This window comes from Catharus ustulatus, chromosome 1 (genome assembly GCF_009819885.2).
Source record: "Catharus ustulatus isolate bCatUst1 chromosome 1, bCatUst1.pri.v2, whole genome shotgun sequence".
Classification (NCBI taxonomy): domain Eukaryota; kingdom Metazoa; phylum Chordata; class Aves; order Passeriformes; family Turdidae; genus Catharus; species Catharus ustulatus.
Genome location: NC_046221.1, coordinates 98,552,776 through 98,566,511, shown reverse-complemented (window position 1 = coordinate 98,566,511; position 13,736 = coordinate 98,552,776). Strand labels below are relative to the sequence as shown.

The following is a 13,736-nucleotide window of genomic DNA, read 5'->3' as shown; positions in this document are numbered from 1 at the left end:
GTCAATACTTGGCAAAGTAAGCAGTCTCTGGAGGCAAAAAATGTTTAAGACCATCTATCAAGTATAAGAAGTTGATAGCAATTAAAATCAGAGCTGTTTATGTATAAACATAAATTGCAGAGGTAGCTTAAAACTGGCCAGTAAAAATCTTGGCTGTGTGGAAATTCCAATAGCAAGGACTGCAAAAAGCAACATCTGAATTTTAAAAACTGTTTTTGTGGCATACATAATTTCTTTAATACCAATATTTTCTATGAAATTTTATTACATTGAGGAAAATATATGTGTTTATTTATTTTGACATCCAGGTATTCTTTAAAAAACCACAAACAACAAAACCCAAAACCCACAGAACAATGGGTAAAAAGAAGATAGCTTGGATAAAATATTGCTTATATTAGATAAGCACTAAACCTGGTTATATTTCAGTGCTCGCTATTACCCCAAAGAGATACAGAGAAGGATGGGGAATGGTTTAATGTTAATTACTATAGTAACAATGATGATATTTTAAATTATTTTGTATTAAAAGGGAATTATTAGTTGTGTCTCTTTAATGTGTGGGGTTCTCACGAAATAGACCATTGTGGGCAGTCAGCACAATTTTATTGCTTTTCACAACAGTTAAAACACAAAAAACTTCAGTGGAATGACAGCCCACAGAAAGAGTACCGGGGGCTCTTCCTCTCGTGGAGAGGAAAGGGACTGACCTGTGTAACCCAGGCACTGGGCACCCAGTCGCTGGTTTGAAAGGAATGTGCTGGTCGTGTTCCAGATTCTGGTCCAGTGGTCAGTCTTGGGTCACTCTGTTTGGGTCAATCCTTGAGGAGATGTGAAGGGCACAGCCAGAGCACCAATTAATGCAGTGCTGGAAGGAATGTGTTGGGCTGTAGGTGGACCCTGCCCCTTCTGCCAAGGCTTCCATGACTTTAGGAATGGTAAATAAAGTCAGAGAGGCTGTTTCCTTCCTTAAAACATGGGGAGGGGTGAAGAAGACACCGATTTCAAGTGTGACAATCCTAAGGAAACTCAAAGAGCCTGCACTGGGTGCTGTGCCCACAGTGGCCCCCCAGTCCATGCCATGGACACGGAGAAAAACTTGCTGGCAGCAGGAACAATGCCAGGCTGTTGGGTGGAAGGGAGAGACCTTGGCTACAAAAAGTGGGACTGAATGCTGTTAAACAGAGCATAATGTACAATGTTTATTTGAAATTAATGAGGCTTGCATGTCTTCAAAATGCATTTTAATATTTAAATTGCTGCAAAAGTAAATTATTAAAATAAAGTGTCCGTGAATTATCACCCTTGATCTCCCAAGCCGCAGTACTACAAAATGAGAAACAAAGAGTGCCTAGGTCAGTGAGGTAAAGGAAAGGCTATTCCCTCTCCATGTTGAATTTTTTAAACTGTCAGGTTACCTCTTTTCATTTCTGTTCAGCTACGGGAAAGATGTCTCAGGAAGGAAGTCTTAAAATGGGACCCAAATCAGGACCTAGTAAGTAACTAGTATGTATGAGAGATTTTGGTGTTCCAAACACCAATATCCACCACTGAGGGAACAGAGCAAATCCACCCATATAAGTGGATTAATTCTGCCATTAGAAAGAGAAGAAACAGCTGTGTCAGGACCTTCCTCTCATCTTCCTTACTTCCAGAGGAAAATCAGTCCAGCAACTATTTCTACATCTCCTCCAGAACAGTGCAAGGGAAGATGGCTTTGTTAAGTGCTCCCAGCTTTCTAGAGGAAAAGTGTCTGAGCTTCCTCCCGGATTTGCAGGGCTCCTGCTCTGTGCACACACTGTGAAGAAAACCAGAACAAGTGAGAGGGTGAGACAACATTTAAGTGCAGAGAGCTCCTAGACGATCTCTCCCTTCCTTTGTAGGAAGAGTCCTTGGCAAGGGACTAGTCTTCTCTCTGTTGCTTGCAAGAGCAGGAATACTGAATACTGAATACTTATTAACATAAGGAGTAGAGGGAAGCCACAGGAAATAACAAAGCATTACAGTATTTTTAAACATAGGCTTTGTCTTACACCCTCTCCACTAAGAATTTGTGAGAATTTCATAGAACAAGACGTGAACAGATCAATAGAGGAAACAGCATCTGAACCACAATGCAGGCATTCAATGTCTCCTTGTGCATTAAATTACCCAATTAATGTTTCCTGTTGCCTTAGCCTGCTCTAATAAGGCTTGACTGTCGCTTATCAGCCCCTAATCTTCTAAATGATGAGCAAGAACTGCAGCTGGATTTACAAGAGCCTTTGGGGCACAATACCAAACTCCCAGAGTGCCAAAGATCCATCCTTGGAATTACGCTTATTAGGGCTTCTCATTCATTATCATTTACTTCACACAGATATCCACTAATAAGATCAGATTGACTTTATTATTTATTATTTATTTAGTACTATTAAAATAGATACATTGGACAATCAAATACTGTGTATAAATAATTCCTAAAAAAACAAGCTTTTTTGTTGCATAAAAATGTCATTTTAGATAACAATACTCCTTTGAGCTGAGTTTGCCTGCTATGTGGGTTTATTTTTACTCAAAGGCTGATATATAGTTTAGAATGTTTTGGGGTAAGAAAAATTTTTCCAGAGTAACCGAAAGTAATTTTTATGGGCTGTGTCCATGAATTAGCTAATTAGAATAAAGGTGTTGGGAAAGAGTGGTAGGTAATGAGTAACTAACAGGGATAAATGATTTTTAACAGACAATAGCAGTGTCTTCAGAATGATAAATATTTTCCAGTTGTATTATAAAAAATAAATAAATCTATTTTACTAAGAGAGACTTCTTATGAACTGTGAGGCCAGCTGGGGGGAGGAATAGATTCATTTAGATAAAATGCTATTAAATTGCCTGCATAGTGTCCTGTCAGACAACTATTGATCCCATCCCGTGGGAGAAATTGATTTCTGTGCAGAGAGCTGTGTGCTCTCTGCAGTATCTTGCTCCAGCACTATTGCTCTGGCAATCACACACTGCTGCCTTTTTTCCTTTCTCTCTCTTTCTGTCTATTTGTTGTGCAAAGATTGATTGAGAGACATGGAGGATTCAAATTGCAATATTTGTTGTTATTTGACCTCTCCAATTATATTCTGTTAAATATGTAAATAGTTCATTTGCAGTTCTGTATGTATGAATGGGCTGAAGCAGTCTGTGAGGAAGGCTTCCAGGGGGATGCTTGTATCTTTGTTCTTCTATAGACCTATTAGAGCTGACTCAGTGAAGGGATTCTGAATGCAGCTGAGAATTCTCTCTGCTTTAGCAAAGCTACCTAAGCTAGTTCTCAACAGAAGAACTAAAAATGGGAAAATAATTCAAACTTTTAACACCAGAATTACATAAAAACTGAAAAGCGAAATGATCAGTGATTAAGCATCCTTGCTTTGGTTTCCTTCTTTTAAGCATAATCAGCTCTCATTAATGTGAGTCATTTCTTAACAAGATATACCCTAGGTCAAGCAATGACAACATTAAAGTTGAAACCCACTTTTAGATCTCCCCCCTTTGAATAAGAAACAAGGTCCTTAATTGCCATGAAATGGTCACACATTGTTTCTCAGATAATACAGCTTCAGTTTGTCTGATGAGTTATGTAAGTACTTGACTTTTTCTACTATTTCTTGTTATTCTTACATTGGTTTCATTCTTATGACTCATTTATCATCATCAGTGCTAAGCAGCTGTTTGAATGCCAGCTTGTGGGGATCAAGGCCCTTGCTGTTCTCTGAGACCGTAACTTGGCATTTGTACATGGAGAAATACATGGGAAAAACTCAGGGTAGACATTCTGGCTTCAAATCATGCAAGTGCTAAGGACATAGAGAGGAAAAAAGATCTGTTGGTAGATCACAGTTGTATTTTAGTAGTCCCAGGCTGCTGCATTAGACCTAGGAAGGAAACTGTAGGATGGATCCTCCTGAAAGATTTTCAAAATCTGAAGGGACAAAGTCCTAAGCAAACAATTCTAACATTAAGGTTAACCCTTCTTTAACAGAAGTTTAGATCAGAGATCTGCCCTCATTCTCCTCACACCAAGGTCTCTTAGAAATTAATCTTCCTATGATTTTATGAATTCTAGTCCTGGTTACATTTAAACATTTGCCCAAGGTAGCTCCTTGTTAGGACATCAGCTCTAGCCTATGAAATGAAGCCCTGTTTTTCATTTGCCTTTTAATGCTTTGGATAGCACAACAAGTGAACATACATTTCTTCTCCTCTTCATTAGTCTCTCCTCCATTTTGCCACTCAACAAATAATTCAACTTTGCTTCAATGAGAGGCAAACGTTGACGTCTCGTGTGCATTCTGGAAGGTGCCCAGGCAGCAGAGAGAAGACCATGTCTGACAGCACAAGGTGCCTGGAAGCAAACACATTTCCCAGCTGTGGGGAAATGCAGCTGAGATAGGAATGTTCAAGCAGGGGGTCAGGAGTCATTGGAGACCACTGACTGCAGCTCCCCAAATCCAGAACCTCTTAACTTCTGGCCTGAAGGTGTGAGATTCTCTCCCTCCATCTTGGAGGAAGAAGCAGCTGTGCCATGTGGTTTTGTTTGAAATACAGAAGGAGGGAAGTGATTGAGTAGGGAGAATGAGGGGCCAGAAAGACAGAAGGAAGATGAAAGTGTGGGGTGGTTTGTATGTGGGAATTTGCATAGGGAATACACATCATTGTATGAGCATATATGAAGGAGTCAGGTGTGAGAAACAGCAAAAAACCCAACAGTGGGACTAGTGTCAGAGAAAATGGGCTCTCTTCCTTACCTATTCACACCTATCATAAGTTTGCAGGGGAAGTGTCAGTCTGACTGGGACACAGCTGACACCTTGCTGCAAGCGAACAGGGACTAGAAATTATTGTGAAAGGGACCTTAAAAACTCTAGAAGCATACAAAAATCAGTCCTAGGACCTGTTTTTGGTTTTGTTTTGTTTTTTCTTGTTTTTTTTTTTTGTTAGTTCATTTAGTTATTTTGTGGTTTTTTTGGTTTTTGTTTTTTGAGGGTTTTTTTGGTTTTTTGTTTGTTTTTGTTTTTTAGTTTTTGCTTATATGTCTCCTTTATTAAGTAGTATTTCATTTGATAGCCTATTAGAAGTACCTCTAGAAGAAACTGCTGGATGCCCCTTACTGAGTGTTTCTATGCTTGTCTCTCACAACAGGGTGACTTTTGCACTGTAATTACTCTTTTTTTGTAAGATAAACAAGGCAAGTTGCTTGCAATTGAAGAGCCTAGTGTGGCTAAACCCAGGATTTTCCTAGGTCAGCCTTGCAGTCCAAGTACCTTAGCTTCCATTGTTTTGTGTTTGTATGTGCTCCAGAGAAGATTTAGTCAAGGAAAGAACTGCCCCTCATCTCTGTCCCCATTAATTAAATGCAAGAATCCATAATTTTAACAGAAATTTTATTTGTGCACATGGAAAGTTTTGCTTTTCATAACAGGGAGATCACAGAAGGGGAGAAATTGTCAAAACCAATGGTGAAGGATGAACTGCTTGCAGAGTTTATTTCTGCACTGATGTTCTTCTTCTATTCAGCGTCTTCCTCCTTTTCCACCCATGGCTAAGGAGAAATACAGAGAAAAAGTGAGGACAATATAAAGCAAGACAGGAAAATATACATACTATACAAGAATTGGCCACAAACCTTCCCAGGTCAAAAAACAAAGGTCTCGGTTATTATTTGAAAGACTTTTTGAAATTAAGAACTTCAATCCTGTCTCCAAGGCTCTTCCTAACCCCACAGGATCCTGCTAACCCAATTAGAGTCCTTACTGATGCCTTCAGGTATAGACTAGGCTCTCTCATAATTTGGTTTGTTTTATCTGGGTGTGGGTTGCATTAACCTGGCAGAATGATGAGGGGGATTTCTGTTGTTCTCTGCTTTGAGCTGGTAAGTGCAGGAAGATTCCTGTGGTTTTGACCCAATGAATTTTCTTTGAAGGAAAGAAAGCCAAGCTCTCCTGAAAGGCCCCAAGAAGTAGAATATTGATTCCTGTCTGTCAGTCTGGTAACTCCATTTTCATGGTTCACTGTTTTCTCCCAGTTTATATCTACTTTGCATGTTCAAATGTGCAGCTCTTGGTTTAATCCTAAATTTGTGATTGAAAAAGAACTATTGAACTGCCACGGTGGTGTTGATGAAAGCATAATTTAAAAGTCCATTAGGCTTTTTTTCTATCACTCTGTTTCATATTTCTGACTGCTGTCCACTCATACCTTTGCAAGTTTGTGGCATAGTAATTTCCACTAATTCCCCAGTTTCATCCTCCCTATGAGTTTAAAGAAACCAGCAGTAGAAATATTGCTTCAAGTACAAAGCAGCCACTCCTTTTACTTGCATCCCTTCATTTAGCAAATGTGCAGGAAGTGAACTGAAATACTGCTGACTGCTCAGAAGTAGTTTGTTAATTCATCTTTATCAAGAGGACTCTCACTTACAGATGGACTGGACAGTGGAAGTCGTTCCACCTCTGGGAACTCCACCTCCATGAGACACGGCCTCCTTGGACATCGTGTCGGAAGCCCTGGATCCACCCCAGATCCCACTGCTGGTATAACCTGATGAATGGGTTGTGCCTCTGGCACCTGGAACAGTTACAAAGGATATGTTACTGACCAAAAAAAAAGGAAGAAACCTTACAGGACCACTATAAACTACTGTGTTTTAAAACAATTCAAGGCTAGTAAATGTATCAAAATACAAGGTAACTGCTGATTGCTTGACTTGTTCTGTCAGTGTGCTGCTTTTTAGCAGCCGCCTTGGGGAAAGGATATTATCAGTGCTGTTGTGGAGTTCCCATAACCCAAAGAAAATCTATGACTTTTGCACAGACTGTTTTTGATAAACCTGGATTTCCAAAATAGTTTTGTCACAATTTGCCTCTGCTGAAATTGCACGTTTCTGTGGAGCTGCCTGAGGACTGTGGAGCAAACTTCTCTCCTAACTGAAACTGGGGAAGTTGCCTACTTTCCTACTACTTTCGTAGTAGAAACTAGGAATTATTGCTCTTTCTGTTCCAAGTGAGGAACATGTTCCTTTTGCTTCACTTTGCTTCACATGAACCTGTAATAGATACCTGTAAAATTCAAGTATCACAAGTTGTGGTAGCCAGTGGCCAATTTATATGTGTATCTTCCTCTCAGTCTAAATAAGCCCCAAGCAAAACATTCCTCTGCAAACTCTTCTTCTCCTGGGAGAGAAGTAAAGCATTAGTGACGACAAATGTTAGTGATAATGCTTAAAGCATTCCTGGAGGATGCTCAAATATTTTGGTGATGAGCTTGTTAAAACATCTTCTGTAAAGTGATGCTGAACAATACTCATGTCCCACTGCAGAATCAGCCGCTCCTTCGAGCATGTTTGTTCTGGGGGGAGGAAGGGTTACAGTCTGAATGAAAAGGTTAAGAAGATGTGTTTGGAGAGATTTCAGTGAGCACCTGCGGAAATGAAATCAGGCCCTTTTAGCTCTCAATCAGGCAAAGAATGTGTGGCAAGCTCTCCTGCTGCAGGGAGCCAAAGCTCACACCTGTCTTGGCAATGTTACAGAGCTAGCATATCCCACATGGATAAAAGCTCTTTTGGAGTATCTCCTGTCGGCATGGCTAAGGTTTCCTCGAGTCATGCAGACTTCTCTTCACCAAAATGGTGATTTTCATAAAAATCCGTAGTTAACACAGAGGTTGCAAGAATAAAACTAGGTGTAGTTAAATGCTTATTTTGCTTCTGTTTCTTATAAAATTTCTCAGCACACAGAGGGATAGAAATCTTCAGTGTTTCAGTGTAGAATGGAGCTTCATGCTCTCTGTAGGGCATCTCCACTGAAGAGTTTGCCCCTGGTTATGAGTGTGCTGTACCACCCTGATCTGTAAGAGAAGGCAGCTTGTGCAGATGACTAACATATAACTGAAGTGAGCAACTGGCATCTTCTGCTTCCCAGGATTTCTGCTGCTAAGGCAGCCTGGTGCTTGGGAGCAGCTCTCCTCCCTGCTTTGCACTCTCTGTCCCCCTCCTCTCCCAACTTTCTCTCATATTCTGTCCCTTGGCTGCTGCTATCCCTTAAGCTCTTTCCTACTGAATATTCAATAAACACTGTATTCAGCAACTGAAACTCACTGATTAAATCATACCAAGTGAAAGTTAAAACAATGCCTCACAGGAGTCACATGCAGTATGTCTCTGAATGACCCTTATGTCACCTATTCCCTCACTGTCTAGAGAGCCTCAGTCTATGAATAATACTGGCAGCAATGTAAATCGTATCTTTAATTAAAAAAAAAAAAAATCAAACTTATTTCACTTCAATCATGTGTAGCACACTTCGTGTTACTAAAAGATGTCCTGAATCTGGACCCTGGTTAACCAGCCGTTTTCTGGCTGGAAAAGGCACATTCAGCTCCATCCTTCAGATTTCTACCTAGTAATTATGGAAGTAGTAGACCATTGGTACACCAATATAGCAGAGATGCCCACCTATAACCAGACTGCTGGCATACCTTTGACACGTGGGACATGTGGCTCTGAGACCCTGAAGGCAAGAAGGGGTTTTGAAGCCCCTATCCAAGGTCAGAGAGCTAATTGCTGAGCTTCTGGGTAAAGCAGGATTGCATGAGGCACCCTGTCCTGTGGAGTCATGCCTGTTCAGAGTATGCCTGCTGAATCAAATCACACAGGCAGGTCTGGCAGGGAGAATGCCTTGTGCACAGATCCCATGGGATCTGGGTTTAAACAAGTACCAGTCATCTGGTCAGGCACTGCTCCGTGCCAGCAGCAGAACAGCAAACACCTGCAGGGTTAGCTCATATGAAAGGCAGCTATGCCTTATTTTAGCACTTAGATAGGGGATGTCAAGGATGTGTATACATTCCCTTCATGAATTAATCTCTTGGACTATAATTAATCTCTCTCCTCTACAGAGTTTATGCAAGGTTTTAGGAGTTCTCCCTGTATGGATGTGTGTGATAACAAACAGGAGCAAGGGAAATCTGATAGTTTTTATGAAATGTAGCTATATAGAGCATGCTCTTGCGTAAGTGCATCATAGCTTGTTGCTACCATGACTCTTCGTATTATTGATGATTCCTGGCAGAATAGAGAGATAGCACAAACTTCAAATAAACATTATCCAAAACCTCATGAATACCACATATGCATATGTTCACTCATGCATAGTATGTACACATGCAGAAAACACCCTCAATAATATCCCACTCATAGCACACAGTTAATAGCATGCAGAGGAATCTTCTCTCTTCAGTGCCATACAGGAATGTAGGAGAGAAGAGATTATTTGGTGAGCTTATTTTCCAGGAGCAACAGCTGTCTGATCCTGTATGTCATCCTATGATCCTGATGTCTGACACACTGAAGCACAAAACCACACACACAGTCACACTCAGAACTACTCATACCCAGTTCCTGGAGAGTAGAAGTGGGGCCTCCAGAAGGCACACCTCCCCCAGAGGCTCTTGCTTCTTGGGACATCAGTGATGAAGCAAGGGATCCTGCTGTGATCCCAGAGGGAGTGAACCCAGCGTTGCGGACGTTCTGGTCAGCCATGCTGCTTTCTTCTGGTGAGAATTCCAGTCCAGAGACTGCTCAGCCCACCTTTTTATACACTCTCAAGGTGATAGTGAAGAAATGAAACTGCTGCCATGGTAAGGAAGAATAGAAACTGAAACTCATCCTCAGCCAGGAAACGAAACTGAACTTGGTCAATTGACCTTTTTATTGCTGTTGCCAAGATGGAATTTAGGCAAACCAAGCAATTTCCTCTTGTATACTAAACCAAATTTCTAGTGCATGAGTCACTGTTTGGCACTGATGCAGCTGAAAGCTTTGCTTCTTCACTCTTTTGCTTTGCACCCTATTGCACTGAATTGCATCTGTAGAAGGAGCTGCCTTTTTTTTTAAGAAGTCATACAACTCTGAGTAGTAAAGACAAGAGACAAAAAGGCGGAGAAGTGGTGACATGCAGAGACTCCAGGTGGGTTAGTTATCATACCCAGAGCTCAGCTGTGGTACACCTGCCCCTAAAAACACTGAGCTGGAAACCAGAACCCAGTTAACAGTGGATGGTTGGAATTAATTTCTATATGGAAGGAACTGTGAGGAGACCTTTTGTTGTGTGAGCAGATCTACACAGATGCTTTGTTCTTCATCATGCAAGCCCCTCTAAAGCAGAGTCTCTGTCTTTAATGAACAGGCCTTTGCAAATGGCACATACACCTTTTCTTAGCCAGGAGTTTAAATAAGGCTCATTAAAAATCCATGGACCTCCCTTAGATGAAGAAGAATATCTGATTAGGCCAAACTTCCACAGGAATGGCTCTCAAAGAGGAAATACACAGAATAAAACTATAGTGTTTTCACAATAGTGTGATATCTATATCTTGTACATGGTGGGTTATAGAAAAAAGGACATGAAGTCTCCTCTTTTATATGTGCTTTTTATCTGAGAAGTGGAATATCTGGCCCACGTACCCTAAGTAGCAGTGATCTTTTAACTCTTTTGTTCAACTTTTCTTTAATTCATATATGCTAGTTTTCTTTAATTCTAATGTCAGTGATTTTTGTTTTCTACTCTGCTTGCATGAGGTCTTCAAAAGTGGTAAAATCTTTTGGTGTTTGTTTATATAATTTATTTAATATTGCAAACAACCTCTTAGGAAATGATGGTAAAGTCTGCCAAAGCCATGGAAAATGAAAGCTTTACAAGCTGCAGAGACTCTATATGAAGTGCCATTTTACTCAGTCCTAAAATACATATCATAATGGATACTCATGAAGATGTTTAACTAAAAATAATTAAAACTAGATATAATAAAAGGTTTATCACAAAAAAAAGTGTCTCAAGGTAATTCAGATTGACAGAGACATCAGAAAATAAGCATGGAAAGAATAAATTACTAAAAGTCTCATAAAAATAAGATGAAGAAATTCAGTGTAATAAGAAAAGGGAAGCCACTGAAGGGAATCAAGGGAAGCCTTGGACTTGCCTCTACAAACTTGCCTGATGATTTGGACTCCTGGTTCAATCTACTCATCATCTCTGGATTTGCTGTGCTCACCTCCCTTGGAGGACCAGCACCTTGCTGTGCCCTGGCAGTGTGTGACATTGGCATCACAGCCTCCAGTTTAGAAAGACAAAGTGTCACTGCTGAAGTGGGATTGGGAACAAGAACACAGTTCTTGAGCCTGCAGCTTCCAGTGGTCGTCTCTCTCCATTTATTCCTTCTGAAAGGTATGCTTCTCCTTTCACTGCACAGCTTTGTGTGAGACATTTTCCTAAATGGTTCCCTACCTTTATTTATTTTTGCGCTTTGTTTTACTGGCATTTATAGTTAGAAAGGGTAACTTCCAAGATGTTAGGCAAGTGTAGTTAATGTTCAGCTGTGTTTTCGAGGACACTGGCACAGAAGCAGTCGGGCAGTCATAAGTCTTTGCAGACTATTTGCCAAAATCGAACCAGTGATACTTAAAGGGCTAAATGAATGCAACTTCTAGTTAAAGTATGGAAAGAAAAAAAAAACAAGCAACAATTCATTGGTATTACAGATTTTAGCATTTATAGCAGTAAATTGTACCTGGGAGGATATCTGGGTAAGTTAACTTCCCCATTCCAGAAACTAAAAATCATAGAGGAGGTGGGTGGTGTGAGCTGACCTGAAAAGTACCCAGTGGCACTTCTAAGCCTGAGACACCAGAGTCAAAGCCATGAATATCAAGAGTATGACTGCCCTTATTTCCAGTGTCACTAAAATTTCAGTAGCCTTAGGTGTTAGAGCACTTAAGCACAGAGCTAACAGTTTAACTCTTTGAGTTTAAAGTACAAATGAAACCCATAGGTGTCAAAAATATGATCTTTGAAAAGAATTGGTAAGCCAGAGGCTGGATTGGAAGTACTTTGAAAATTTGAGCGGTGGGCATTTTTCTCTTATTAAAGTAAAAAGGAAAAAAAGAAAAAAAAAAAGAAAAAATAGGCTAAGCTATGAAAACATCAAACAAATCTATGCAATCAGATGTGCAGGCAACTCTTCTAAATTTTGCTTGAAAGGACCTTCATCTCTTGTGTTTGTGGATATAAACTGTTGTGTCTCTTTAGTGTGTTTTCCTTGCACTCCCCACTAGTGTAACACTTAGAAATATTTACCTCACAGTGAAGCTGGGCAGCTGATCAGAGACATTAATCTCTGCTTTTGGTAGTCACCTTTTTTATTTCAATAGCATGTTCATTGAAGTCACTTTTTCATAAACATTTTCCCATAAACCTCTGTTTCAAAAGAGATTATTCAAACAGCTTTTAAACAATTAATCTTTTGAAGGGTCTAATTGAAGGAAATAAACCTGTAGAGAATCTGACTGAACCAAAGATCTTCAGCATCCAAGATTATCTATCTGTCACCCTCTGACCTATTTCCTTTACACTATTTTTTAATTTTTGTAGCAATTATAGTGTATATGGATAATACCTATTAGCATATTTATGGTCATTGCTTCATATTTATTGTCTGCACAACTCATTAATCTTCATCCAGTGTGTGAGGCTGACAGCTCAATCTATTTTGCAATCTCTGGGCAGCAGCCATATCCAAAAAGCTTTTGTTTCCCTGTAAATAAACTGTGTTCAGGACCAGAGGACAATGGTACCTCATGCAGTGATTGACACAAGCCATGGCTGCTAATCAAAAGTAGATTTTATTACCAGCTGAGTCAAGTGCATTATGGGGGCATTGTTCTAGTGCTGTCAGGGCAAGAGCATACGTAGTCAGTCACCTTCTCAAGATGGGTTGATTGTTCTCCAAGATTAGACAGAGTTGCCTTATTATCCATCCCAGACAACAAGGCATCTCACCCAAACAGACGCCTTTACAGAAACTGCCTGTACATTGAATTGATTTGAATTGCTAATGCATAATCTGTCCAGCACAGATGTGCAATGAATATTTGGATGTTGTTTTGCATGTCAGTTGAGAAGACTGAATGATGAGGTGATGATCGTTCAGTGATGGGTACTGGACATTTGCCAACAATTGAGTTTGAGCACTTTCCCTGACAGTAATCAGATCAGCTTCCAAAACGTCTTTTCTTCATTTCACTGACAATTTATGTTAGAAGATAATGCAACTCTCTCACAGTTAACATAGTTGGCAGCAATTTGCATTTTTTTCATATAATTAAATTTTTCGTTTCACCCAAGAAGAAATACATGCAAACCGCCTATAACTGATACAGATATTCCAAGACACTTTCAAAGTATCTCCACCAGAATAAGAAGCCATCTAGATAGGCCAAAAATGGCAAAACTCTTCACAATACAGGTAGCATTAGTTTTATTAATTATAAAGACACATTTGCTGGGAAAAAATAGCAGTCTTGCTATCAAGCCTTATTAGGTAAAAACAGTTACTGAAATTACATTTAACATATGACCATTGTTGTGCTTAGGGTAGGCCAGCAAACACAATTATCTGATTTAAAAATTCTCAGTGTCTGTGAGGATTGACATAGTGTAAAATAAGAACTGATATTATGATATTGAGGGACTGATATGAGCTCACACAGTGACATCATATGATTAATGTGAAAGAGGTCTTTATGTAGTCATAATCATAGAATCATACGGAAATTTAGGTTGGGAGAAAGCTCTGGAGATCTTCCAGTCCAGCCAGGGAATTATCCTGGTATTTCCTCAGAGACACACGTGGTTGAGCTCTAAGTACCTCCA

General features: G+C 39.9%; 1 protein-coding gene across 1 annotated transcript; it reads right to left on the bottom strand.

The window, feature by feature from the left end:
- Positions 1 to 5,053: 5,053 nt before the first annotated feature.
- Positions 5,054 to 9,700, bottom strand: LOC117002242 (interferon alpha-inducible protein 27-like protein 2B). The gene is made up of 3 exons (XM_033071167.1): positions 9,421 to 9,700; positions 6,451 to 6,597; positions 5,054 to 5,572 (listed from the first exon to the last, which is right to left on the bottom strand). Exons 1-3 carry the CDS (start codon positions 9,566 to 9,568, stop codon positions 5,544 to 5,546), a joined length of 324 nt encoding a protein of 107 aa, XP_032927058.1. The 5' UTR covers positions 9,569 to 9,700; the 3' UTR covers positions 5,054 to 5,543.
- Positions 9,701 to 13,736: the final 4,036 nt, after the last annotated feature.

Excerpts from the sequence above, each read along its gene's own strand:
- LOC117002242 (XM_033071167.1), bottom strand. The coding sequence starts at position 9,568 with ATGGCTGACCAGAACGTCCGCAACGCTGGGTTCACTCCCTCTGGGATC. Across the intron at positions 6,598-9,420 it reads TTCTACTCTCCAGGAACTGG|GTGCCAGAGGCACAACCCAT; the intron begins GTATGAGTAGTT and ends TAACTGTTCCAG. Across the intron at positions 5,573-6,450 it reads TTCCACTGTCCAGTCCATCT|CCATGGGTGGAAAAGGAGGA; the intron begins GTAAGTGAGAGT and ends ATTTCTCCTTAG.